The sequence below is a fragment of the Apostichopus japonicus genome, chromosome 2 (assembly GCF_037975245.1).
Source record: "Apostichopus japonicus isolate 1M-3 chromosome 2, ASM3797524v1, whole genome shotgun sequence".
In the NCBI taxonomy this organism is placed as follows: domain Eukaryota; kingdom Metazoa; phylum Echinodermata; class Holothuroidea; order Aspidochirotida; family Stichopodidae; genus Apostichopus; species Apostichopus japonicus.
In genome coordinates this window covers 10332323-10358382 of record NC_092562.1, presented here as the reverse complement: position 1 = coordinate 10358382, position 26060 = coordinate 10332323, and the positions used below count along the sequence as shown (strand labels likewise).

General features: G+C 37.5%; 1 protein-coding gene across 1 annotated transcript; it reads right to left on the bottom strand.

Moving 5' to 3' along the window:
* Positions 1-1162: 1162 nt before the first annotated feature.
* Positions 1163-25933, bottom strand: LOC139977562 (5'-AMP-activated protein kinase catalytic subunit alpha-2-like). The gene is made up of 15 exons (XM_071986965.1): positions 25524-25933; positions 23383-23524; positions 22503-22596; positions 19899-20043; positions 19368-19455; positions 18802-18871; positions 16822-16870; positions 15980-16088; positions 15094-15196; positions 13166-13280; positions 11874-11950; positions 10783-10828; positions 9361-9527; positions 6420-6579; positions 1163-5243 (listed from the first exon to the last, which is right to left on the bottom strand). The coding sequence occupies exons 1-15, from the start codon at positions 25600-25602 to the stop codon at positions 5089-5091; spliced, it is 1599 nt and encodes a 532-aa protein (XP_071843066.1). The 5' UTR covers positions 25603-25933; the 3' UTR covers positions 1163-5088.
* Positions 25934-26060: the final 127 nt, after the last annotated feature.

Sequence of the window (26060 nt, the reverse complement as noted above, 5' to 3'; positions counted from 1 at the left end):
GAAACTGAAAAAAATCCTGGAATTTTTTCCTTTCTTCCGAGAGCTGTGACATCTTAACTAATGTCAGAGACCGAGTATGCAGATGCAATCTGCTCTGCACTGAAAATAGTGAAAAGTTATGAAACTTGGCACTAAAGCATTTCTGCCCATTTTGATATATGGGGAGGGGGGAGGGGCAGAGTGGGTGGGGGTGTCTTGAACAGGATTTTAGTGTGTTGTACATTACAACATGCTGCATCAAAGGTTGCTGTGAAGGTTTACAATGAAATGATAATGCACTTCTGTACTCACATTATGTACTCACAATATGTACTCACAATATGCACCTTCAAATTAGACATTTCTTGAAGTAGTTGTCCCTGTTTCATTCCAAAAGTTATACCCAGCAACAATGGCAACAATTCCCGCTGCATTCCTGCAAGGTGCCATTGACATGTTCCTGTTACAACTCTTTCAATCCCCGAAAGGTGGGATTAGTTTAATATAAAAAAAAATTAAATAAACGTTGATAACTATATATGCTAAGTAGATAATAGCAATGTTTGCTATGCAAGTTTTTATATAGTCCCAGGCCAAGTGGTTATATATTTCTCAAGTAGCAGGTCATCAGTTTTGCCCCCAACTTTGCCAGAATCTCAACAACAAAAATGGTTACTCATTTTCACATTTCAATCAGCATAGGCACTTGACCTTTGGAACCATAGGCACAAGATCTTTCGCACAGTAGGCACTAGACCTTTCGCACAATAAGCACTGGGCCTTTCGCACAATAGGCACTAGGCCTTTCGCACAGTAGGCACTAGGCCTTTCGCACAGTAGGCACTAGACCTTTTGCACAATAAGCACTAGACCTTTCGCACAATAGGCACTAGGCCTCTCGCACAATAGGCACTAGGCCTCTCGCACAGTAGGCACTAGACCCTTCACACAACGCAATAGGCACTAGACCTTTTCGCACAATAGGCACTGCTGATTTGCAGAGATCTATTGTTTGATTTTGATTCAGCCTTGCAGCAGTTTTTCTTTTCGACACATGGTACCTTATAGGTGACATACTAAATAAAACATTCTGTGACAATGTGTCTTTGAAGTGGGCAAACATTTCATTGTAAACTTAACTCTTTTTAACTAGGCTCCTTTAGTCTTAAGATAACAACTTAATTGTCCATGTACAAACAGAATTCATAAAATAATTTGTCTCTGTTACAGATGCAGAAATATAATCAAACATTTTTTTCTTTTCTTTTTTTCGTAAAAATTATATTTAGACTTCATGGTAGATTTATCTGATAAAAGTATCCATTGAAGTCCATCGAGTGATCAGAACCTGTCTCATTTTCACGGAATCAAAACTGTCATTTGCGTTATTGGACCAGTTTGTCATGTGAACAGGTTTCATCAGAAACTGTCAATTCCAACAGGGACAAGAAAAATTAATACAAGATTGTTTAAAGTATATAAACAACAGTTTCCACACAATTTTTCCTTTTTCCTTTCTCTATAAAAAAAATCATGCTTTAACATAATTATTACATTAATTGATACGCTGAGTCTTTCCTACCATGTCTAACTAATGAAAAATAAAAAAACTGTTATGTACAAGAAATTTCAGAAGAAAATACTACAAATTTTTAAGTTGACCTTTGGCAACATAATCTCTCTCAAGCCATGCCCCCCTCCCCTCTTTTTATATTTTATTTCCCTCCCCCCCCCTATCTCTCTTTCTCCTTATCTCTCCTTCTTTCATCAGTCTGTTTTTCTAATAGAGTTTTAAGAATATTGCACATTTTTTCAACAAACCTTTTAATATATCTTTTGATAAAGTTGTAAAGAGTCGAAAAAAAAAGTAAGATTTTGGGATAAAAATAACCAGTCATATCATCACATGGGATAAATATACAGTTCCTTTTTTTTAAAACAACAAGACAATCAACTTGATGCTCCAATTGATTCCTTTGCTTAATGATAAACTTTCAACTTTACTGCAAAGGGCCTTTTTTTGACGAGGTCAAGATACCATTTGACGAACTTACTTCAACTCGAGCCGCAAGATTTAATATCGAGGCAAATCCGCCCATTTCCATTGTTGTTTCTTTAAGACAATCATATCTTGCTTTAAAACTAGCAATCATGGAAAAGACAGATCCCCCTTATTGCATTAGCTGAGGTTGGCATCCGGAGTGTGTATGGCTTACTCTACGCATGCCATCTATTTGAGGAGTCCAGACATGAACAGGTCACCCCTCACCCCACAATTTTTAGGATGAGGACACTAATCTATCACCCCCCCCACACCCTCCTTACTCAAATGTTTTATCAATAACCTGTATCCCACCTCACAATCAATACAAAATATTACAACTGGATTCAAAGTGTTAACATTCCGATGTAGACAATTTTTCCAGACACAATAACAAGCCCAGAAAACTTGCCTGGAGGCCACATTTTGACAAGCTGTGGTTAGACCCATCCCTGAGGATGGCACTAAGTTACGTCTCCAGCATGCCCCCACACACCCCCCCCCACCCCAACTTTAATAGGCAAATCAACGCCCATTCCCTCTGAGTGACCCTGAACTCATAGAGCTCTGATGAATGAGATATTCTGTGCGTGTTTTTGTCCCTTCTGTTACTGTTACTTGTCATTTAGCCTTTGAAGAAGATCCTGCTAGGATCGAAACGTCAGGCCAACTTTAACTTTTACACTTTCTCCTACACAGGCTCTGTAGTGGATAAGCAGTTTGCTAACAGTTTTATTTTATTTTGAACAAGATACAGTGACAAATGTTCAGTTTAGTTAGTCATCTTTTAGTTCAGACTTTGGCAAGCAGATATGAATAAACTGGATAAGTCCTCCCATGCTATGAACAATGGTAGATCATTGCAAACTGTATTTAACACAACTGAAAGAAATCACAGTCTAAGGAGAAACACCCTCTGCAGGAAACCTTTCAAATTTCTGATCATCATCATTGTACAAGTCAACAGTCACAGATTGCAAACTCTGCTTTAGTAGATAAAACGGAGCTATGCTTTCCTTAATATCACTGCACAACTTTCTCCGGTTGGGAAGACATTTTAGCCTTTGGTTATGAATTAATATTAACTTATAAACTTGCATACAGTAGTAGAATGTAAAGTCATCAAAATATTTTCAATCTCACTGTTAATGAAAACTAAGTGAAATGTTGAAAGAGAAAGCCTTCAAGTAAACCAACAATGCCACAAATAAAAGGTACCACTATGATAAATGGTTTGGTTTCGATAGCTAGTTCCCTCAGACACACCCCTCAGTGTTACGCAACTTTTGTTTCTCATATTTGTTTTCTTATTTGAAATCCCACTTATGACACCAGTCTATCTATCACATGGGGTTACCACTGCTGCAACCAACACTGGAATTTACCACATTTAACTCATAGAGTTTTACGACCAAAATAATTCAAACTAACACATTTTTTGATGTAAATATAATAATCATCAAAAGTGATTTCTAACATATTTCAACAAGCATCCTAATGAACTGCCGTGTGTTGCACACTAAAATGACAATGACTAAAACATGTAGGAAGACTAGTGCAACACTAAAACTGAAAGAAAATATTGGAATTCTTGGCTTTGGAGAATTTTTCAATGCTACTGAGGAAACCAGACGTTAGCCAATTGTCCAGAAAGTTATAGTTTACTGGACAATACAGTTCAATTTTTTCTTGGCATTTAGTGTACTGTTCCACTTGAAACTGTTTTAAAGAGAGCAAAACGTCACCAGTTGGCAACTTTGTGTACAGAGCAATGACCACACAAATTGTGACCATTGCCAGAACAGCATGTAACAACCTTTTATTTTGTTGCACATTTAAAATTTCTTGAAAAAGAAAGTCAAATTTTGGGACTTAGGGATTTCCCGCTTAGCTTTCTACCCATAGTTGACCTAATACGGACATGGTAAAAAGAACTGACCGAATGAAACTGACCAAACCCAACAGTTTGTAACCAACAATGTTTCCATGTGATTAACATGATATATGTACCAGATTATGTACAAGAGCATTGCTACATTGCTACAAAGTAATGTCCTTTCATTCCCCCGCCCCCCCCCCCCCCCCAATCACTCCTCTTCTCATAGCTCTCTTCCACCCTTTTTTCTCCACACCTTTCTGTCCTTCTCTAGTTTATTCCCTATCCCCTTCCCTTAATCCTCTCTTTGTCCCTCCACTGTTTATCTCCTACCTTTCCTCTTGCCCTGTTGGTTTCTTTCTTTCTTCTCTCCATCCCTTGTCTACTAATCCCCTTACATCTATCTCTCTGTGTTCACCATGCTCATTAACCTGTCTGTATTCTGTGTGTGTTTTTGTCCCTTCTGTTACTGTTACTTGTCATTTAGCCTTTGAAGAATATCCTGCTAGGATCGAAACGTCAGGCCAACTTACTTTTACACATTCTCTTACACAGGCTCTCTAGTGGATAAGCAGTTTGCTAACAGTTTTATTTTATCTTGATTCTCAATTTTAGTCAAATGTACCCTGACCTCAAAATGGGATACGTTACGTGACAAAGTTAAGTGAAGCTTTGGTTATAAAATCTATATAGGACCATCTGGTTGATAAACTTTCATAATGTTAAATTGTGTAGGCCTCATATCTGCAAACTCTTTGGCATTTTACATCTGCCAATGATGCTCTCAAACATATTACTTCACTAAACGTTCATCTTATTTCATCCAGCAAAGAATGCGATAAATCCTTCTTTCTTCAAACTTTGAAAAAAATATTTGAAAATTTTTTTAAAAAAGAAGTGAGTTGTCTTAATTGTTGTTTAACCTTTTGGTTTGTTTCAAATAGACGAGTTTACTGGAAAACACCTCTGTGAATTCATATAGTGTCTACAATCAGACGCTAGTAATACCTGCCAAAGCTTAGAGATGTCTACACCGCAAAGAAAGTGACCAAAACTTTCGATGACCATCGTTTGGTTTCCCACTGCTGACCTTATAAATACCTCTGAAACGTTGGGATGGGAAGGGTGGGTGTGTTAGTTAAATCACAAGAAACAGACCATAGCGATGAAGTTCCTGGGTCTGTTTAGTCGTTCAACGGGCCAGGGTCCCGATGAGACTGGCACACATCTCGAAAAACTCCATCGTCTGACATCCTTGGCTAAACTGCGGCTGGGTTGGCGACAACGGAGTCGAAGGTGTAGAGGGCGATCGGGGCGACACGCATTCCTCCGTTTCCATTTTGTCATCTGTCAACGATAGAAAAGCCATGACTTTTGGTTTGTTTCTATCTTCGTTTAGGAATGTTTGGCAGTGCTTACAGCAATAAGCGACCAAAACCACACAGAGATGCTCATGAAATCAATTTTAAAGATACTTTACAGGATCACTTTACAGAATTTTTTTTGTTACTTTTGTTTTGTCATAGTTCAAGAACAAAAAATGGACAAAAATTGGGGTGCAGGCAATACTTCTATAGCTATTCCGGTTTTTGAGATACTCAGCTTTAAAATGTGCTCCAAATCCATGCCTGGAATGCTCCTTTAAAGCTATCTTATTGATGACTTATTGATAATCTGTTTCTGTGTCTTTTCTTCTTTCAATCGATAAATTGACAAATAAATTAAAATTCAATATTTATTGGAAACATGAAAAAAAAGTAACAATTTTCTTGGGTCTTTCCTGCCAACAGATACTTGTCTTTGAATCAGGAGTTTGGAATCAGATTAAGGTCATATTCACTTGAGTGTTAGCACTAGAGTGAGAAGCAACACAGTGGAAGCTAGAATTAAAACACACGGTACATCTATCCCTTCAATAATCTCAGAGTAGTGGTAGTGAGAGTGGTAGTGGTAGAAGTAGTAGCACTAGTACTAGTGGTAGTAGTAGTACTAGTACTAATACTAGTACTAGTGGTAGTGGTAATGGTAGTGGTAGTGGTAGTGGTAGTAGTAGTAGTAGTAGTACTAGTGGTATTGGTAGTAGTAGTAGCACTAGTACTAGTGGTAGTAGTAGTACTAGTACTAATACTAGCAATAGTGGTAGTGGTAATGGTAGTGGTAGTGGTAGTAGTAGTAGTACTAGTGGTAGTGGTAGTAGTACTAGTGGTAGTGGTAGTGGTAGTGGTAGCAGTAGTAATAGTACTAGTGGTAGTGGTAGTAGTAATAGAAGTACAGCACTGCTTAGTGCTGACCCCATTTAGGTAACTTCTTGAAAGCAGAGAAAGTTATGACACAAAATCAAATTGAAATACCATTTTATGTAAGAAAAGTATTTCAAAAGACATTTCGTCAAAGCATTTCACCTATCATTCAATCCCAAAGCATTGTCTACCGACATAAAAATGAAGGATGTTGTGAAATAAAAGGATATAAAGTGTATATTAAAACTAGAAAGCATCAAAGTTGAAGGGAGACCTATCTTACCTCCTACTGAACCCTCCTTGGTATTCGTTAGGCTTTTGAAGTCGAGTAAGTAACTTTTGTTGTCAACTTGATAGAGCTGAAGACTCATCTTACTGAAGCGGCCACTGATCGCATTAGCTTTCCGTACATGAACGTGGAAAGCATTTATGACTTTCCATTCCTGAAAAGGAGAAGAAAGAAAAATTAGATACTGCAAATCAAGGCATAAAGGGAAATCCATGGTGCAAATATTTGATACCACAAATCAAGGTACAGAGATGATATCCAGATGAGAAAAAAATTGATACTACAAATCAAGGTACAGAAATGATATCCAGATGAGAAAAAAATTGATACTACAAATCAAGGCACAGAAGGAGTATCCAGGTAATAAATGCGGATACTACAAATCAAGGCACAGAAATGATATCCAGATGAGAAAAAAATTGATACTATAAATCAAGGCACAGAAGGAGTATCCAGGTAATAAATGCGGATACTACAAATCAAGGCACAGAAATGATATTCAGCTGCAAAGATTGGAGAAGACTAATCAAGGCACAGAAGGGATATATCCAAGTGAAAAAATTTGATGGAATTTATAATGTTAATTAGCATTAAGATTCTTTGTATAAGACATAAGACATGTATAAGACATCGTTCAAGCGTACAACATATGCTATCTGTTCCTACTGTTCACACTTCCACCTATGGGGAACGTTGCTTTGCTAGATCAGCTCCACAGCTCTGGAACAGTCTCCCCTTACATCTGAAAACAATCCAGCATGTGTCAACTTTCCAGAAAGAACTCAAGACGTTCTTATTCATGAATGCGTATCCATTTGTTTGATAACTGTTGTGTCCATTTTGGGTATTTTGCTCCTGCAGCGCTTCTGAGCAGTTTTTTTTTAACTGGATGCAAGCGCTTTACAAATTCTTATATTATTATTACTATTATTATTATAAGATCGCTAATTGGCAAATGTCATTTTTGGCACCAGATAAAATCCAGAAATGAGGCGACTGAAGGACTATCAGGTTTGTGGCTTCCATTAATTTCCGACCCAGGAGATTGCAGAAATATAGTAGCAATAGTGCACACTATTACTAATGAATATACCTGAACAATCTTAGGTTGAATACTGTTCAATGTACAACATAGTGAATGTTTGCTAAACTATTGAAATCAACTCCAAACCCAACTACATGAAATCATGTTTGATCAGACACATTAGGTCCATTTGTAGCTACTGATGATGGTGTAACAGAGTTACCAGCAAATTATCAAAAAGAATGAAATTCCAAATTCTCAAACGGAACAGAGTACATAGTTGACAGCTTAATTTGTCAATCAGCATCAATACACTGCTCACATAATAGTTTGTAAAATCAAATCAAATATAAACATGAAAATACTTTGGTCTCATCCCACTTTCAATTTGTTTAGAGATCACGCCTGTCAAACATTAATTCACGAAGCCAGGGTGTCATAAAAGTACCAAGTATCCTACAAAAGTAACCTTGTTAAAAGCTAGAAGATAAACAACAGAATTTGTGATAAAACTAAGGTTGCTCTTTTAAAATTTGAAAAAAGAGAATGAGATTTATATACAGAAACCTGAAAAGAATACATAATGTTTTTACTTTAACAAACTTTGAGCTAGTGACCTCAGAAACACAGGTCCTGTGCTCTTAAAGGGATATTTCGATGGGAGACATTGTAACACTTATCAGAAAAAGGGAAAATGATTCCACAATGTTAGTTGAAAACCCGGTCTCATGATTTTGTTCCAAACTTGAGATACGGTTGATTGAATGTAACATATTTTGACCAGCTGAAGCCCGGATTCTTCCAAGGAGAGTATCACAGTGGGTGGGCTGTGATTTCATCACCGCAAATGTTCATCAAATGCTCTATTTTTCCTTATTATAATCTTCTTGTTGGTTTCATCTTTGAAATGTGTTATTGCCAGATACAACATTTTACCGAATTTGAGAAAAATTCATGCCAAACACTATGAGGATGTGGTTTTGACCTAAATATGCAGATATTTTCCAGCATTTTTGTTTAAGCAATCAAAGTCAGACTATCCCTTTAACAAAATGAGCTATTAAACCACAGATTGAAGTTGAGAACTGTTAAATGTTTCTTGGCAAGAGATTGCTCTACAGTCTTTCAAAACTTTGAAAAAAAACATCTCTAAAAAAAGTAAAAACATTTTCCTTGAAAATAAAGATCACGGTGGCTACCAACAAGAGTCTACAAAGCTAGGCTATCTAATTGAAATGGCAGACTTCCACGTAAAAAGTCACTCGAAGCAGCATTTTGCGTTTTGTCGCCGTTTTCCACTTTTCTGACAAGTCCATCAAGTTTTTTACATACATATCAATCACAAAACAGCAAACTAAGATATGAGCCAGTTTTTTCCCTGCCAAAAGCGTTAATTGGCGAGTAATTAAGGACATTTGCAGATAATGAGAAAAGTGTCCTCCGACAAATTACACATTTAATATTAATCGCATACGGTTCCCCCAACCCACTAGTTTGAATTCAACCAATCAGAGATGCAGGTTTAGTTATGAGCCGTTTCTAAAAATATATTCAAAACATCAAGTTGGTAACTTGCTACAACCAGCGAGCTGGTACTCTAACAGCTCACTGGTACAACTGCCATAGACAATCTACACAAATCAAGCATGGTGCTGTATTACGTATTGGTCAATGACGTTCGCAGCTTTTAAATATTCATATTATGGGCGAGGTTTATTTGGATCTCAATGGAAAATATCTTCAAGATAAACAAAGTTGAAAGTTGTAAATTTTTTTACTTTTATGCCACCATTTCAAGTAAGATTTGAATAGATAAGCTAGTTATGTATGTCGTTATGGCATCTTGGAATCAGTGAGGTTCAGAAAAACCATAAAAAAGGACGCAAAATGCTGCTTTAATTGAAGACTTACATAGTTGAGAGTTTTCATGGCTCGGAATACTTCAGACATGATGTCATGAGGCCTACTCTGGGACCGGATCCCTAAATGCCACTTGGACCTCTTGACCGGGGTAGCCATCCTTCGCTGGACATCGTGCGCCGTTGGATTGATATTGTCCAAAGAATTCAAGGTCAAGGCTACAAAAAAAAGAGATTCAGAGGAACACAATGATCACATATCTTCCTTTTCTTGTTCACAACGTTCAGACCACTTTAAATGATTTTAAAGCTAGACAAGAACTATTTCACAAGTCCTTGCAGGCTTCTCCCTCTTTCATGGTAGGTTAAAGGTCTGCGGACACCTATGAACAACATTGTCCTAATCACTCTAATAGGCATTACAAATCATGACAATAGCTGCAACTCCCATCAAAGACTGACAATTCTACAAGTCTTTCCTTAATTCTAGCTTTATTTATGAATAAACATTAGCTAATTATGCACATTGATGAAGTAAATAGGGTGACTGCCTGAGTTTCTGTTACGTTATTCCTTTGTTTTTTACAACCCTTGCTTCAAGGACACTGAACACAGGTTTGTGGGCCTAAGGCGATATTCTGAAGTTGTTTCATTGTCTTCTTGAAAAAAAGAGGAACATCACATTATTACAAATGATATATGTGAGCTTGCAATTAGGGGGGTAACTTATTTAGACCTAAAATAAGAAATTTTGATGAGTGCAACACTCCACGTCATAATAAATGTGTTTCCCAGATTTATCAAAACTTCCAATGTGTAGATCTTGGAAAAAGAAAAGAGCTTTTCGAAAAATTGCAACAGATTTTGAATGAGATTATCACACAGAACAAATTTTCTGAATATGGGGCAAACTGGCTAGGTCTCCGTAAGTCTAAATAACTGCCTGATTATTACTATTATCATAAATTAAAACTTTACAAGTCATATCATGAGATACTGCAAATATCAGACATTTTATTGAAAAGCAAACAAACTTGTTAAAGGGTGTGAAGACTCGTGCACAATGAAACGTCCCATGCCGGGTAACCTGACCTAGTTTCAAATGAGGTGTAACAGAAGCGTTAGACACCACCATCGATCCCAGAAAATACACACACAGCTTGCTACAGTCCGTAATTAGACACTAGTGTACAGTCGATACATACAGCTACGGTCAATACCCACAACACAGTGTACATAGCAGCGTGGACATCTCAGATCTAGATAAAAGATAACAAGGTATCACGTTTCATTACTGTCTGCATTTTGTAGCGACAAGAAGAAAACGTCATTTGCAAGCAACGGAAAGTTAACTTTTCCAGAGCGAGGCACGCGGTTTGGGACGAGTCTTTAATGCCTTTAAACTACTGTGACTATAAATGAAGTACAGAATCTTCCTGACTAGATTTGTTAACAAGTACAAAGATAAACTTACCATTGACTCTTTCTGGATGCAACTTCACAACAGTTGGGAAATTTTCCTGGAAAAGAAAATAGCAAGTAGAAATGAGTTGTGGGACCATAAAAGATTTCTCATAGCTTCTAAATATTGTTTTGGACCACATATTAACAAGATTAACTTTCATTATCAACATTGTTTTTATCTTTTATTTTTTTGTGGTGGTGTGCGTTTTTAATTATTAAATCTTTGAGATCACTTTGATAATGAGCGTAAAAACTTGACAAATTAGCTAGATGGCTACGAAAAGAAGCTTAATTGATATTATCTACAGTGTAAAATGGTAAATGCTTCAAGAGAAAGGTTGAAGCCACTGCTCAAGTTCAGAATAATCACTAACCCTGTGTCATTCACAACGACAGGCAATAACTTGTTTGGCAAGCAGGATAAATGTTTGCATCAATTCTTTTAAGTGCAAGTTCATTTGTATTGATTTAGATTTTTGTTTAACTTGAAAAAATGGACGCACACTTTGTGAGAAACCTTCAGATCATTACAAAATGGACACTACTACCCATGTAATTAATTCTCATAATACTAACAGTTAGTAAATTGTACATACATAGCTATACATTATATTTTATACATTATATATACATTAGCTATTATATACATTAGCTATTATATACATTAGCTATTATATACATTAGCTATATTATATACATTAGCTTTACATATATTAGCTTTTATTTTTTAGCAATTATATACATGAGCTATTTTAGCAATTTTAGCAACTATTATTAGCAATATTATTATTTTAGCAATTAGCTAGTTTAGCAATTATATTCATTAGCAATTATTATTAGCAATTATTATTTTAGCAATTAGCTATTTTAGCAATTATATACATTGCATTAGCTATTATATACATTAGCTATTGTATACATTAGCTATACATATACATTAGCTATATATACATTATATTTAATACATGTATTAATATTACAATATATTTGATGTATACAAAGACATTTCAACTGCATACCATTTCATAATTGTACTCCTTGCTTTTCTTTACATAAATATGTAATGAAACAAAAGAAATCCTGAATGATTCTACGACTCACCGGTGGCATTTCTAGAAATGAATCTCTTGGTGGTGGACTGGAGGCAAGATAGAATTCTTTCATCTGTGACTTTTCGGCTGTAATAGAAAACCAAAACAAGTCTTATTTTGTTTAAAAAAAATCATAATTTATTAATATTTAAATTAGCAATTATGTGTCAATGAACCATATCTTCCCTGCTCATTCTTCCAACGTATATATTTTGTGCTTCCATTTTTCGGGGGCAGGAACCGAAAACTACAGTGTAAACTGAGCCTGTATAAGTTACCTTCCGAAATGTGACTTTGAATACCGTGGCAATTTTTTGACCAGTAATTCAAATGTGTTTCAAAACTTTCTGTGAGTGAAATCTGCGCAAAATAAATAAACCACATCCATGTGCGAGAAAGAAAAAACAAAAAAAACAGTGGGAAATCGCAGAGTCAGCAGAAATTGCACGGAACATACTTGTTTCCCCCAGTTCTTCGTCATATTTGTCATTTCGAATTTTTGACATTCATGAATTTCTGTGTCAAGTGCAGTTTAGATGAAGTAAGGGTGAAGGGTCCCAGCTCTCAATCTTGAACCAGCGCCCTAAAGACCTTAGCTACGCCGCTGGTATACAAGTAGATTATTTCTACCCTCCCATTCTGCAAAGTGTTTTTTATCTATGGCTCATTTAGATTCTTCATTCTATCAAAGTATCACTCAAACTGGCCTCTACTCATTTTCGATACAATTCTGTCTTTCAAAGTGTTTGACTTATATGCAAATATTTGCCAAGAATATCGCCTTCACACTAAACGCTCTTTGAGTGATACATTTTGAAGCAATTTCAATAGTAACTTCTTTGAAAATGAATGCAAAATGTTTACCATTACGAATGACTCCGCCAAAGACTGTTTTTCGCAGATAAAAATTTTAATGTGTTACCGTGGAAATACTAATATGAAAGTGCACCAGCTTGACTTACCTTTACTGCTGACAAATTTCAAAGTTTTTCCCTATAGGACACAGACACTTTTCATTTCTTCAAAGTGCATAAATAACACTTACTTTCAATGCTTGACCCTTTCATTTTGTCTCCCTTGATTTCGGTAAAACCATTTCCCTTTTCATTCTTTGAAAGTGCATCAGTTACACTTGCCCCCACACCCCTGGTTCTTTCAATTGGTCTCCATTTGACTTACCTTTATCATTTACACATCAAAGGGTTTCTCTATTAATAAACTACTGTTCCTTCTCATAGTGCATCAGTTACACTTATGTCCACCCCTGCCTGATCCTTACAACCCTTCCCCCATTTGACTAACCTTCACTCATCATTCTCTTGTTATCTATGATTAAATAGTATGCAATCTTGAGTTGATGGTGAGGATCTCCAGCTACCAATGATTCCCGGACTTCCACATCAGTTACTCCAAATTTCTGCAAAAGATATCAAAAAACTGCTTGATAAATCATAAATTAATTTACCAAGAATCTCAGCACCACCTTAGTACACAGCTTGTAAGTTTCAATACAATCACATATGATGCCTCACAGCTACGTACAAAGGATTAAAAAGAACATCCACTGGGTATCATTATATCAATAGTAAAAACAGGAGCAAGTATATCACAGTTACATCATGCTGTGAATTTGCCCCGTTTCGTGGAACAACACTGTGCCACTGAAAGGAACTATAAGGTAGTTGCAAACATTTTATTTTATTTTAGTGAAACCACCAAAATTGCAGTAGCGAACCATGAAATTTTGCATAAAGTTTCAAAGCTTTTGCCAAATTTGAAATAACTCATGGCATAAAGTTTGTGGGACACAAAATTATTTTGCCCACTGGATAAACCCATAAAGACTTACTAATAACGAGCACATAAGTGGAACTAAGCTTATACGTCTCGTAGATTGACAGAGGGATATCCCATTACGTTCAAATATCAAGCAATTTGATTGATATATTGCAAAGTTACAAACCAACACAGAGATGGACATTTCGAATCTAGTTTTTGGGTAGTAAATTGTACATACAAGATCCAGCCTGCTTTTCTTGCACACAAAACTTTTTAATTTTTCATAACCATACGATAGTCAAAACATTTTATGACTGTCCACATTACTATGCAGCATGTTAACTCTGAGCTAAGTATCAAAGGTCAGGGCAAATTTTAAGCGGCAGTCCAATCGTCAAAGACGGCCAACTTTCCCTTCAGACAACCAAAATCAGCTTTGGTTGTCGTCCCAGAGGATTGGTTGTTTACATCAAGCTCAGATAGCACTGGAACTAAGTACCCCCCCCCCCCCCCAACTTGGTAGAATAATCAATTTGTGTCACCCTTTCCTAAGATACTGACATAAAACAAAAGTAGTCAGATTCCTATGATCCACCTAAATGGGAGTTTTTAACTTAGCCTATTCACTAAACCTACACAACTCTCCTACAGTGTACATATTGCTGTTCTATTCACTAAACCTACACAACTCTCCTACAGTGTACATATTGCTGTTCTATTCACTAAACCTACACAACTCTCCTACGGTGTACATACTGCTGTTCTATTCACTATACTTACACATCTCTTCTACGCTGTACATATCGATGTTCTATTCAACGTACCTACACATAACTACACAACTCTCCTACAGTGTTTGTATTGCTGTTCTATTCACTATACCTACACAACTCTCCTACAGTGTACATATCGCTGTTCTATTCACTATACATACACATCTCTCCTACAGTGTACATATTGCTGTTCTAAACACAATACATGCACATCTGTCATACAGTGTACATATTGCTGTTCCTTTCACCAAACCAACACATCTCTCCTACGGTGTACTATGGTCACTCTTTGTTATTTTGCTACATTTCTTCGAACAACTAAATTTGCTGGACCGACGACCAAAAGGTAAGACCTGGCAGTTCGAAGGGGAACCAGCAAAAAAAAGTCCTGAAAAATTTACCCTGAAGGATATCTCTGTAAACTGTTTGCATGAAATTAATATGCTATAATGTCAATGGACAAATAACAAAGCAATCATAGCATTTAACATCAAACATTTAAAGATATGATATTGTTAATCGTAACACAAGACAACACATGGAAATATGAATGTGAACAGTAGTAGACAGATGGACATTCTAAAGCTTATAGTTTGTCACATGGAAATGTCTACAACTTGCACAGAGAGTCACATAAAAGCAGGTCTTGGGCCATACAAACGAAAAAACGAAACTCACTTCACACACTTCCCGGATAGCATCTACGTCCACAATGGAATTGTCAAAATCATTTTGAGGAAATAAGTAATCAGGCAGGTCCACTTTGAACCACTCGTGATCCCTGTCGAGGAAAGATAAAACGCAGAATGGTACGGCTTAAAAGAAGATGGTTTGTTGATCACGTTTTGGCGATGCCTCACGCCACAGAAGTACGCATAATCTAGGAGACGTAATGGTAATTCGGTACACTGCCGACAAAAGACGACACGACTCAACTCGACTGTCGTAAATGTGGAAAATTGTGGATTGAAAATCCTGGCAGTATGTGCGAACTTAAAACCGTGACTCGACCAAGCTTTGCCAGTTTTACGTTGTGCCTGCTTCACTGGGAAAATTGTTCCCATGTTACCTAGAAGTTTGTCGTTCCTTAACAGAGAACATCACACGCTCTGTTTGCTAGGTGAGCTATGTGCGGGGTGAGTTGTAAGACTATGTGTCTAGACAACTATCTCTATGTCTAGCTTCAGTTTTCATTCAACATAATATCCCAGATATTCACTTCTGAAGATGACCAATTCTTCAAATTTCAAATCAGCAATTAAGAACCACTTTTCAGACATCATAAACTTGAATGAATAAAGCAACTTTCTTGAAGACATTGATTTATTTGTTTCCAAAATCCCAGTAAAGACAACCTTATTACCAGAATGGACATTTGTTTATTGAAATCACCAAACTTACAGATGTACTACAACACCTCCAATAGTGTTAAAAGAAAATTGAGAAATTTTAAGACACAGATTATATTTCAAACACTATTTGAAAAATAAAAAACCAAAAAAAAAAACGATCTGACTTTTATGGAAAGTATTTACTCAATATTGTTCCGACTTTCTGGACTCACCTGAGTTCTCTGATAGTCGATCTCTTCATCGGATCTACTTGTAACATGTGTTGAATCAAGCTTTTAACCGGCGACTTCTGCACATGCGGCGGAATTGTAAAGACTCCCGCTGTAAGCAATTATTATCATTTAGTAGTAGTAGTAGTATTTTTTGTTATTCCGTGTCACCTCAAGAAGAAATAACAAGGCAAACACAGAACAAACCAGCACTGAGAACAGAGTATTAAACCATCACTGACAGTTGATACAAAAACAAATATATTATGCAACTTCCAAAAAGGCAAACGGGTGGTAGAGATTTGTAACAGATCAATTTGGTTTGATCTATCAGCTAGTAGTTTAAGAGACATGTCGATACTCTTTCCCTACCAGTGGGTGACTTTCATAATAAACATGTCTCACAGTAGGTAATTAACCAGCAACATCCGGCTACCATCGCCTGGTGGGAAGACATTTTTAAAAAGTAGCAGTGACATCACCCGAGGTCAAAGGTTTCATTGACTGTTTCCACAAAAAAGCATTCTCGGGATTTGGCGACCTACATTTTATATTCTTCTTCTATCCTTCTTTGTTTGCTTATCTGGGTTTTGTGACTTTGGCAAACTGTCATAATTGTTTGCCTATTGGGCGGACCTTGGCTGCAGGTCACACTACACCGACCCATAAAAAGCAGAAGCAATAAATAAAGGCGGGAATCCACAAAAAACATTGACCAACAGGTGATCTCCTGCTTTGCTTTGGAAGGAAAAAAGTTCCTCATAATAAGTTCAGAGAATGGCAAAGATCCAAATTAGAAATTTGGAAAAGGGAGACATTAGAAAAGGAGAAAGGAGATGGCTTACCTTTTATCTTCCTAAAGAGAGTTGGCACATGTTCATCGTCAAAGGGAAGCTGGAAAAATACGAAGTGCAGAGTATCAAATTGTCAGAAATCAGAGAATTGTAAAGGGATTTCACATGCATGGTAAACACATGATACACGCACTGTTGCATGCATGGTACACACTGTTGTATGAATGGTCTACACTCGGTACATGCACTGTTGCATGCATGGTACACATCTGGTAGATGGAGAGTAATAAAGCCCTATTCTGAGTTTTCTCTATTTTTTTCTATATCTGGGCTAATAAGGTCAGAAATCTCATGTAAGTGGTAGCAGGATCACTGGGTGGAAGACAAGATGGTTAAACAATAATATCATTTGAAAGGGAAGGCTTAGGAGAGATATGAACTGAGATACTAAATGCATTCCAAGGCTTGCCATTTTAATTGGGAAATATAGTTATCTTCATCAACTAACAGAATACTCTGTAAAATGATGAAATTATATTCAAAGTATGAAAATTCTCCCAATTATTATAGCTTTAAAAGAACAATTGAGTAGGGCAATACCTTAAACTGGATACCAATAGCAATAGTAAGGTTGCTATAAAGGCACATTATATTTCATCTTAGTAAACTGTTAAACTAGATAAGGGACAAGGGAAGTGGGGGGGGGGCAAGAGGGGAGTGTTGGCCATTTTGATACCGCTATCCCAGCAGTGTGGCCATGAAGTTTCTGTCTGTTTTCCAAGAAATATAACAAAAGTTAAGATAAACAAAAGTTAAACTAGAGCACCAATGGTGCAGAAGCTCATACCTTTTCGAGCTTAAAAATGTAGGGCCCACAAAACTTTATGGCCCACCAAATGTCAGGCCATTTTTCGGATTCCACCAATTTTGGGCCCATGAGAGATATCCCCCCCCCCCACCCCCTCCGTTAGCAGAATCCTGGCCACACCACTGGCTATAATTCCTATTTTCCCCCTTTAAATCCTATTTTACCCACTCTCTCAAACAATACCACTGACCTACCCTATTAAACTTTCTCCCCTCTACCTGAGCAGACCTGAAGCACTCCTTGCCAAAATTTTGGCTGGCTGCCTACATACCTCAGGCTCAAAGACTTCTAAGAATTGGCAAGTGCTGACTGGCTGTAGGGCTATCACGCTTACAGTTCAACAGTTAATAACAACTCCCAGTCCTGCTTTAATTCCACTAACAGCCTCTGCAGAGCTTAACCACAAATTTAAACAAACACTGCAGAGACTGGGAGACAAATTAAAGGAGCTTTGGCAAAAGGTGAAGGTTCAGATTTTTTTTAAAAATGGGGATTAATTGTAATTAATTAACTTTTGACCAAAAATTATTACGCATCACCTTATTCATACACAATCCAACAATCATCAGTTCAACTTTGAATATGATCCATCAAAATCTTGAGGAGATTGAGATATTTGAAAATATTACAAAGAATGACCCCCGATGACCCCCTAAATGCCATTTGACCTCAATTTTCCGAACACCCCTCGTAACTCTCATCCCGAGGAACGTTGTGACCAAGTTTCATTATAACTGGCCATACACTGTACGAACAGGAGCAATTTGAAAATATAGGGCCGCGGCCCAGGCCACAAAAGACCCCTAGTTGATCTTTGATCTCAAATTCATGAACACCCTGAAGGTAAAACTTCCATTGTACTATCGTGACAAACCCTCAACATTGTGCCATGGAATCTGTAGGAGAAGAAGCATTTTGCGTATTTCCACAAAATGGCCCATTACGGCCCACAGGTGACCTTTGACCCCAAATTTCGGACCATCTCTGATGGCCCTATACCCAATGGTCCTTGTGTCCAAGTTTCATGAAATTCCATCAAACATTGTGCGAGTGGGAGCGGTTTTACCAATTGTTGACGGATAGAGTGATATAATGATAGACGCTGCACTGTAACAATAGCTCACACCAGCATGCTGGTATGAGCTAAAAATGATCATACTCACAGTTCCACAGAGTAGAGCGTACAGAATGATACCGCAACTCCAAATGTCAACCTCAGGACCCGCATATAACCTATCCAGAGAAAGGAAAGAGTGACGGTTAGGTCAGTCCTTGTGGACGGTCATTTATCTTGGGGAGGGGGAGGGGGGAAAAGTTACTTGTATTCTTCTTATTTTTGGGGGGTTTGCTTTTATCTGAAGCTACCCAAGAGGTCTTCTGTAACAATTTCATAAAACAGGAAACATTATCAATGATATTCCAGATGATTCCTTGTCAAGTCAACTCAACTGGGGGCAGAGGCAAGTTGGGGGGGCTGTCATACAACAAATGGGGCCATAAAATGGCAACACACAGTCAACAGAGAAGAGAGTCAACAGAGAAAGAGCTAAAAAGATCACCAGATTTAGTTCTAGGCACGGTTGAGCGAGAGTGACCACTGTTATATGGAGACAGATAAGAGAGAAGCAAAGTATACATAATAGGTTTTCATGGAATTTTTATGACTGTTCCACCCACCAGGCCATTCTTTCTGAAAAACCAAAGGAAAAATGACTAGCTGAATGCTTACTTTCCCGATATGACCTCCGGGGCAGCGTAGTTGGGAGAGCCGCAACTTGTCCGTAAAAATTCACCGTCGGTCATTATGTTAGACAGACCTGAATAAAAATGACAGGTGGGTATTTTATATATATACAAAGCAATGCCACAGAAGTTTTAAACCAAGAATCAAAACAATTGATGTATTTACTAAATACACAAAATCAGTATTATACCTAAATGGGTGATACAAACATCTTAAACCAAGCCACAGAAATAAGCAAATCTGACCATAAATAGCATGTAAAGCAACAAACATTGAAAATACTTCACAACTTAAATAAGGAAGGCCGACTGGGTCAAAACTATGTGCCAAGAATAAAACAAGGACAATAGTGGGTATTATCTTGTTTGTAAACATTATTTAAATATGAGAGGGGGGAGGGGAGGGGAGAGAAAAGGGGAAAGTAAAAAATTAATTTAAATGAGGTAGAAGATTATACAAATATTACACAGCATAAATCTGGCAGATAAATCAGCTATAAATGGATAGCTCTTTTACCAAAATCAGCAATCTTCACATTCAGGTTTTCGTCCAGCAGGAGATTTTCTGGTTTTAAGTCCCGATGTACTATCATGTGACGATGGCAATAGTCTACTCCTGAGATAATTTGTTGGAAAAACCTCCTGGCTTCAAATTCTTTAATCTAAAAGTAGGAAATCAAAGCGTAGCTCGGATGAACCAAGTGAAATAATAAATATCACACCTCATGCATGGGCGGCGATCCTGGGGGGGATGGGGGGGATATATCCCCCCATGAAAATGGGTGGAGGGGATGTAATACACCATATCCCCCCCCACCAAATGCCAGGATAATATTATTTTCATGCCTACATTTATGCATCATCGTGAATGTACGGCTCTTTTTTAGCTTCATTTCTCGCCTACCATAAACGCAGTGCGATCTTTTCAAATAAAGCGTCTTTATAAAGCAAGAATAGTTGACTGTAGGCTTCATTGGGTCTATAACAACAAAATGTATTATTGTGCCCACGGTATTGATATAGTACATATATGGACCCTCATAGTATTCATATCAACGAGTTAAATGAATCTGGAGGATTCATGTCAATTGGGCGCGCGTACCATGCATGGAGGGTCATGTGATGTGTTCCAGGGTGGTACCAAACTGATATTTCTCTGTAGCAGTTCGAGAACAGTGTTAGTGACTTCGTGAAAGATTTGCACCAAGACGGATCGAACATGGGAAGTAATGGCGTAAGAAGGTACTGGTACTTCAGGCCTACGAAATAGTGCTAATATGCTAACGTTAGACATGCTGGCACAGAACAAGTACAGATACATTGGGCTTGCAGCAGGAAATGTCGATGTCTGAATTGTATTTCAAGGGTGAGCGTTTGGTGCTGTGGGGAAAAGTTTAGTTCAGTGCAACCACGTAATTCTCCATGGAACAGAGCCTAATGCTGCTCAGCCGGAATATAGCTATCACGTTAGGCTACAGGCACGGTTATTGCTAGGTAACGGGTGTCGTCTGCTGCTCTAAGCACGCATACACATTTACGTACTAGTTGGGTGAAATCATCATGCGTAAAGGGGAGAGTAAAATATTAGTACCGCCCTGGAACACATCACATGACCCTCCATAGATGGTACGCGCGTTCGCGCGTATTTACTGTGTGATAGTTTCCCCAGATTCATTTACAGGTACCTCGATGATTCATATAGGCCCTATAGTAGGCCTACACACGTACATGTTCCCTCGAACAGCTGAGAATTTCATGTTACCAGGGTAATGATTAATACACGTTTCACCTGGATGCCCTAGCAATCGGTACCTAGGAATGTAACTATGTGTAATTGTGTATTGCATGTGTATAGGCCTATAATAGCCTGCATGAGGCCATTTTCTTCATCGAATAATATAAAAGAGATCTCAAACATTCTAACGTAGCGCCTGAAACAAGACTGACAGGGGCAAGTTTCCCAAAATAACACCCAAAATTAAAAAAAAAGTATTTTGGATCCTGATTATGAGATATTTCGGATATGATATCCCTATTTTAAAGTTGGGTATATGCCGCTTGGAAACCTCGGTAAGTGCCGTTTCCGGCCATCTAGAGGGTTTGTAAATCCCAAAATTTTCTTGTACGCTTCGCGCCAACCCATGGTGGCGCTACGCTTAGATAGTCAACAAGGTCATATCCCCCACTCGGAAATACGGATCGCCGCCCATGACCTCATGCACTGGCCGACCATAACAACCATCGGGGATCAATATAGTGTTCACATTTAGTGACATAGCACTTTCAGGTTTTATGAATTTCCTTTTATCTTTTTCATAAAATACAGCAAACAGTATATTTGCATTAGTGTAAACAAAAAATACTGCTTTCATATATGAACTTGTGTAACATCTTTTCCATTTTGCACACCGGATAAATTATTCTCTGACCATGTGAACACTATGTAATCTTGTAGGACTCTGTTAAGGAGTAAGTTAATTCAACAACTATGACCCAAAACAAACAAAGTAAAAACATTGATGGGTAAGTTGACTGTCGAGCCGAGTGGAAACGGCATATCACAGGTTAGAATTGGAGACTTAATTTATGGTCAAAAGATATCTGTATCTAGGCTAATTTAAGGCAATGATGACATCAGATTCTCAACATAAGGTTCTTGTCATCCTTCATCAATCCTTTGCTCCTGTCCTGTATATTTATTTCATTTTTTTTTGTTTAATTTAAACATTCTTTGCAACTTCAATGCCCCAATTATCTTTTCAATCGAATGTTACAGTATACAAAAGGTCAGTAGTTTGAAGTTAACTACGAGTATTCTGTAACATGTAAGCTGTGAGTGCAACTTCTCCGTGGAGACACATCCTGACACCAAGCACATCGGTAAGATTTCGGTCGGGTCGGGTGGGGGGGGGCTGGATATTCACGATGGAAGTGCGGACAGGTACTGTAAACATATAAAATGATGGCCTTGTTTAGCGTCGACTGTCTCAACAATGACACCGTGTAACTTCTGCATAAGATAATCAATTTCCAAAGGGGTGTACCCTCATCTTAATTTATGTGCATGAGTATGGCTAATTTGACGATCATAAATATTCATTGACATGTAAAAGTTCCTTACTTTGCCATGTTTGACGATGTAATCAAAGAGTTCTCCCCCTGCGACAAACTCCATGACCATAAAGATGTCCGTAGGTGTACTGATCACTTGGTAGCTGCGGAAAAGTAAAAATAAATATGTATATATATTTAAGACTTTAGAGGTAAACATTTGACAGGAAACCGACTGGAAAATTGTAAACAATCTGGGAAAGAAAATTGTAAACAATCTGGGAAAGAAATGTTTGCATTTACAGCCTTAAAGGGGAAGAAATTAAATTTTTAACAAACTTGCAACCAGAAACGTGGGCATTTTGAAATTCAATTTGAGGATATTATCATCTATCCAGATAGCGATTAGTACTCATTAGTACTTTGCATTTAAGTTTGTACAGTACACATTATGCTGCCTAACTCTTTATCAGATTTGCAGAATTATGTACAGTACTGAAGTGTAAGCTTTCATGTAACATGGATAGATTTTAAACAAAGATCTGCAAGTTTATCAAGACTGAAAATGGTGGGTAAATCTTCTATTATCTTTATCCTGTTGACCACTTGTCTATTTAGAGGGACTACTGTACAGGTACTGCAAACAAACCCAAATATTACTTTAGCATCTACAAAGATACTATGGTCCCTCTTTGTAATGAAACCACAAACACATCTTTACACTTCTATAGTGATCTGACCATTTTGCATAGCAATGTGCAATGGGATAGTGGATGAATAGTTCCCTGCATAAGTGCGATCAAAGTCCCCTATTCATGTGCAGTAGTGTAGATCTCGTAGGTTAGTTTGAGGGGTAAACATTACATGGCTTAGTTTAGCTCAAACCAACTCATAATGCAGCTCTAAAACAGCACAAGCTACTGTATGTAAACAATGGTAAATGTGCTCACAGCTTGATGATATGAGGATGACGAAAAAGCTTCAAATTTTGAATTTCTCGTTTTATCTTGCTGACAACATCCAGGTTCTTAATCTTCTGACGGTTCATGATTTTCACAGCAACCCGATTGTTCGTGACCATGTGAGAGGCAACTGTGGATGAAAAAAAAGCATGACAGTGGCTGAAAATTTCACACAATGCTTTACAATTTACATTGGAGATCGGGGCAACTTTTTAGGGATTTCTTTTCTGGTTGTCCCGCCCACAAGTTCAACAACCAGGTTTTACTTTTGGTTGTCCAAACAACAACTTTTTATGTCCATATTAACATAAAAAAATAACAAAGAATGACCAATATCTATGCTGTAGGAGGGATGTGTAGGTTTGGTGAATAGAACAGCAATATGTTTAGTAATAGAACATTAACTTTGGACTGGTAAAACCTCCCTTTGGCTGGACTATAGCCCTACCACTATTATTGTTTTATTTTATTAAGTGATGGTAAATGATGGCAATTAATCTGTTTACTTATTTGCAATAGATCTAATTTTGATATAAACAACTAGTGTTTGGACCACCTCCAAGGCTGATTTTGGTTGTCCGAACAAAAGTTTTGTGGTCTCGGATGACCATTAAAAATTTGCTGTCTAGAGAGATTTTTGTCAATTTTATGGCAATGGTATGACACCACAATTTAATCCGTTTTTTCTCTCAGTAGTGGTTCAGTTCATATTTCATTAAAAAATAATTAGTTTAGCATACTGTATTCCCCTCAGGAACAAATACTATATACTGGTCCAATGGTGCGGAAAGCAGCATAACTTGAGTTTACTTAGCATTAGGTTACAAAGTCATCTTTTGATCACTTAAAAAATTTCTCCAAAGTTCTTACATTGGGGAGGGAGGGAATCTTTAGCAAGCCTCACGAAAGGAAAGCAACTGAGGTAGCTATAGTTGCCCCCAATCCCTCCATCAGCCTTCTTGGTTAGGCCCTGTACTCACTGGTCAAAACATGCACACACACTGTATTTTCTTTCAGAGATCCCACATTATTGATTAAAACTGCAATGATTGTCGCAATCCACTTGGAATATTGCGTAAATATTGATGTAGGCCTAAGAATAGCTAAGTTACAGTACTGTCAAAAAGGGGTTGTCACAAAAATTGATTTTGCAAGCCACAGTGAAATTTGTATAAAATGGCCCAGTGACAAATTATAAGGTATCGTTTCCCATTGTTACAACACTGGTAATAGTATAGTCAGTATTGCGAAGTTCGGCATACTGCGAAAGTTCGGACACCCTAAGAAATACACGATTTCACCATGAAAATCTACAGGAAGAGTCAAATTTCACCAAAAAGTACGAAGCTACAGTTATTTTCTCTCCAAAATGACCCGTGTGCAAGGAATTACTTACATATTTGTCAATAAAATGACGAAGATCTATGAAGTCTGTTATAATTACTGAAAAAGCAACTGCGCCACCAATTTTATCACCAGCGCCACACTGTGGGTTGCGTGTCCGAACTTCGCAATACTCTAGCAAGAAATACCAGTTCCACAATCACGAAGAATCTTCTTGGAAAACAACGTGAAAACAGTTTGCAGGAAAGAAAGTTTGGCCGTGTATCGTACTATAACAAAATTCTCCAACCATATGAAGTATATTTTCAAATGATTTATACCAGAAGATTTAGTTTTGGGGTGTTTTAAGTCTTAAGTGGCCGAACTTCGAAGTCACCATCCTAATACTGGTATAATTTACTGGTAATGTCGTCACAATGGCGGGTAGGCATAGGCTTAAGTTTGAATGTAGTAAGGCTAGTGTGTATAGTGCTTTGGAATTACTGTTGTTGATTCAAAATATATATATCAGATTCACACAGCCATCCAAAGTGTGGAGTCCTATTCCATCTCGGCTCTACAAATACTAGGCCTAACTATGCTTTCACAGGCTAAAGCACTTACATTGCAATATTGTGTGCTTGCAAAATATTGATACTTGCATAAACTTGCAAAATATTGATACTTGCATAAACTTGCAAAAGGTCTAGGTTAGGAACTTAGGCCTAGGTCTGGGCCAAATTTAGCTTTCACTTAAGTCCTACACGTAACTTGAGCTGTAGTACTCATTAGAAATGAATACTCACTTTTTACTTTGCCAAAAGTACCCATTCCGATGGTTTCTCCCAGCAGATAGTGCCCAATTTTCATCTGTTGGCTGGCCATTTTGAGCACAAGAGTGACGTAAACAACGGCAATGGCAGGAACTGGGAAGATTTCTATTAGTTCTTCTGTAAAGAACTGGCGATTTCTCTAAAAGTTTATAGTTTACCAACTTAATAAGCTATGAAGTTGATGCAAAGCAGCTCCTTCCAAGTTCAAGCTGTGGAGTTTGGGTTAGGTTGTCTTACCTTCAGTACACAGTGTGTACCATTTGTCTACGTGCATATGACCGAAAAGTGAAGAACACTAGTGACTGTACGTGTTGAACATGTACAGTGAAATTGGGAATGGTTCCATGTCGACGGCTAGGCTATGGTGAACATGAACTTACAGTGACCCCGTGACCTCTAACTGTAATGTGACCAGGTAAGAATTCTTTCCTTTTAGGTGACAGTTGAAATACTTACAATGACTGCTTTCATAAGAAGAAATCAATATCAGTAGTATATTTAACCTATTTT

Excerpts from the sequence above, each read along its gene's own strand:
- LOC139977562 (XM_071986965.1), bottom strand. The coding sequence starts at position 25,602 with ATGGCCAGCCAACAGATGAAAATTGGGCACTATCTGCTGGGAGAAACC. Across the intron at positions 11,951-13,165 it reads CAAGAGAATGATGAGTGAAG|CCGAAAAGTCACAGATGAAA; the intron begins GTTAGTCAAATG and ends TTTCTATTACAG. Across the intron at positions 6,580-9,360 it reads CCATGAAAACTCTCAACTAT|GAATGGAAAGTCATAAATGC; the intron begins GTAAGTCTTCAA and ends TCTCCTTTTCAG.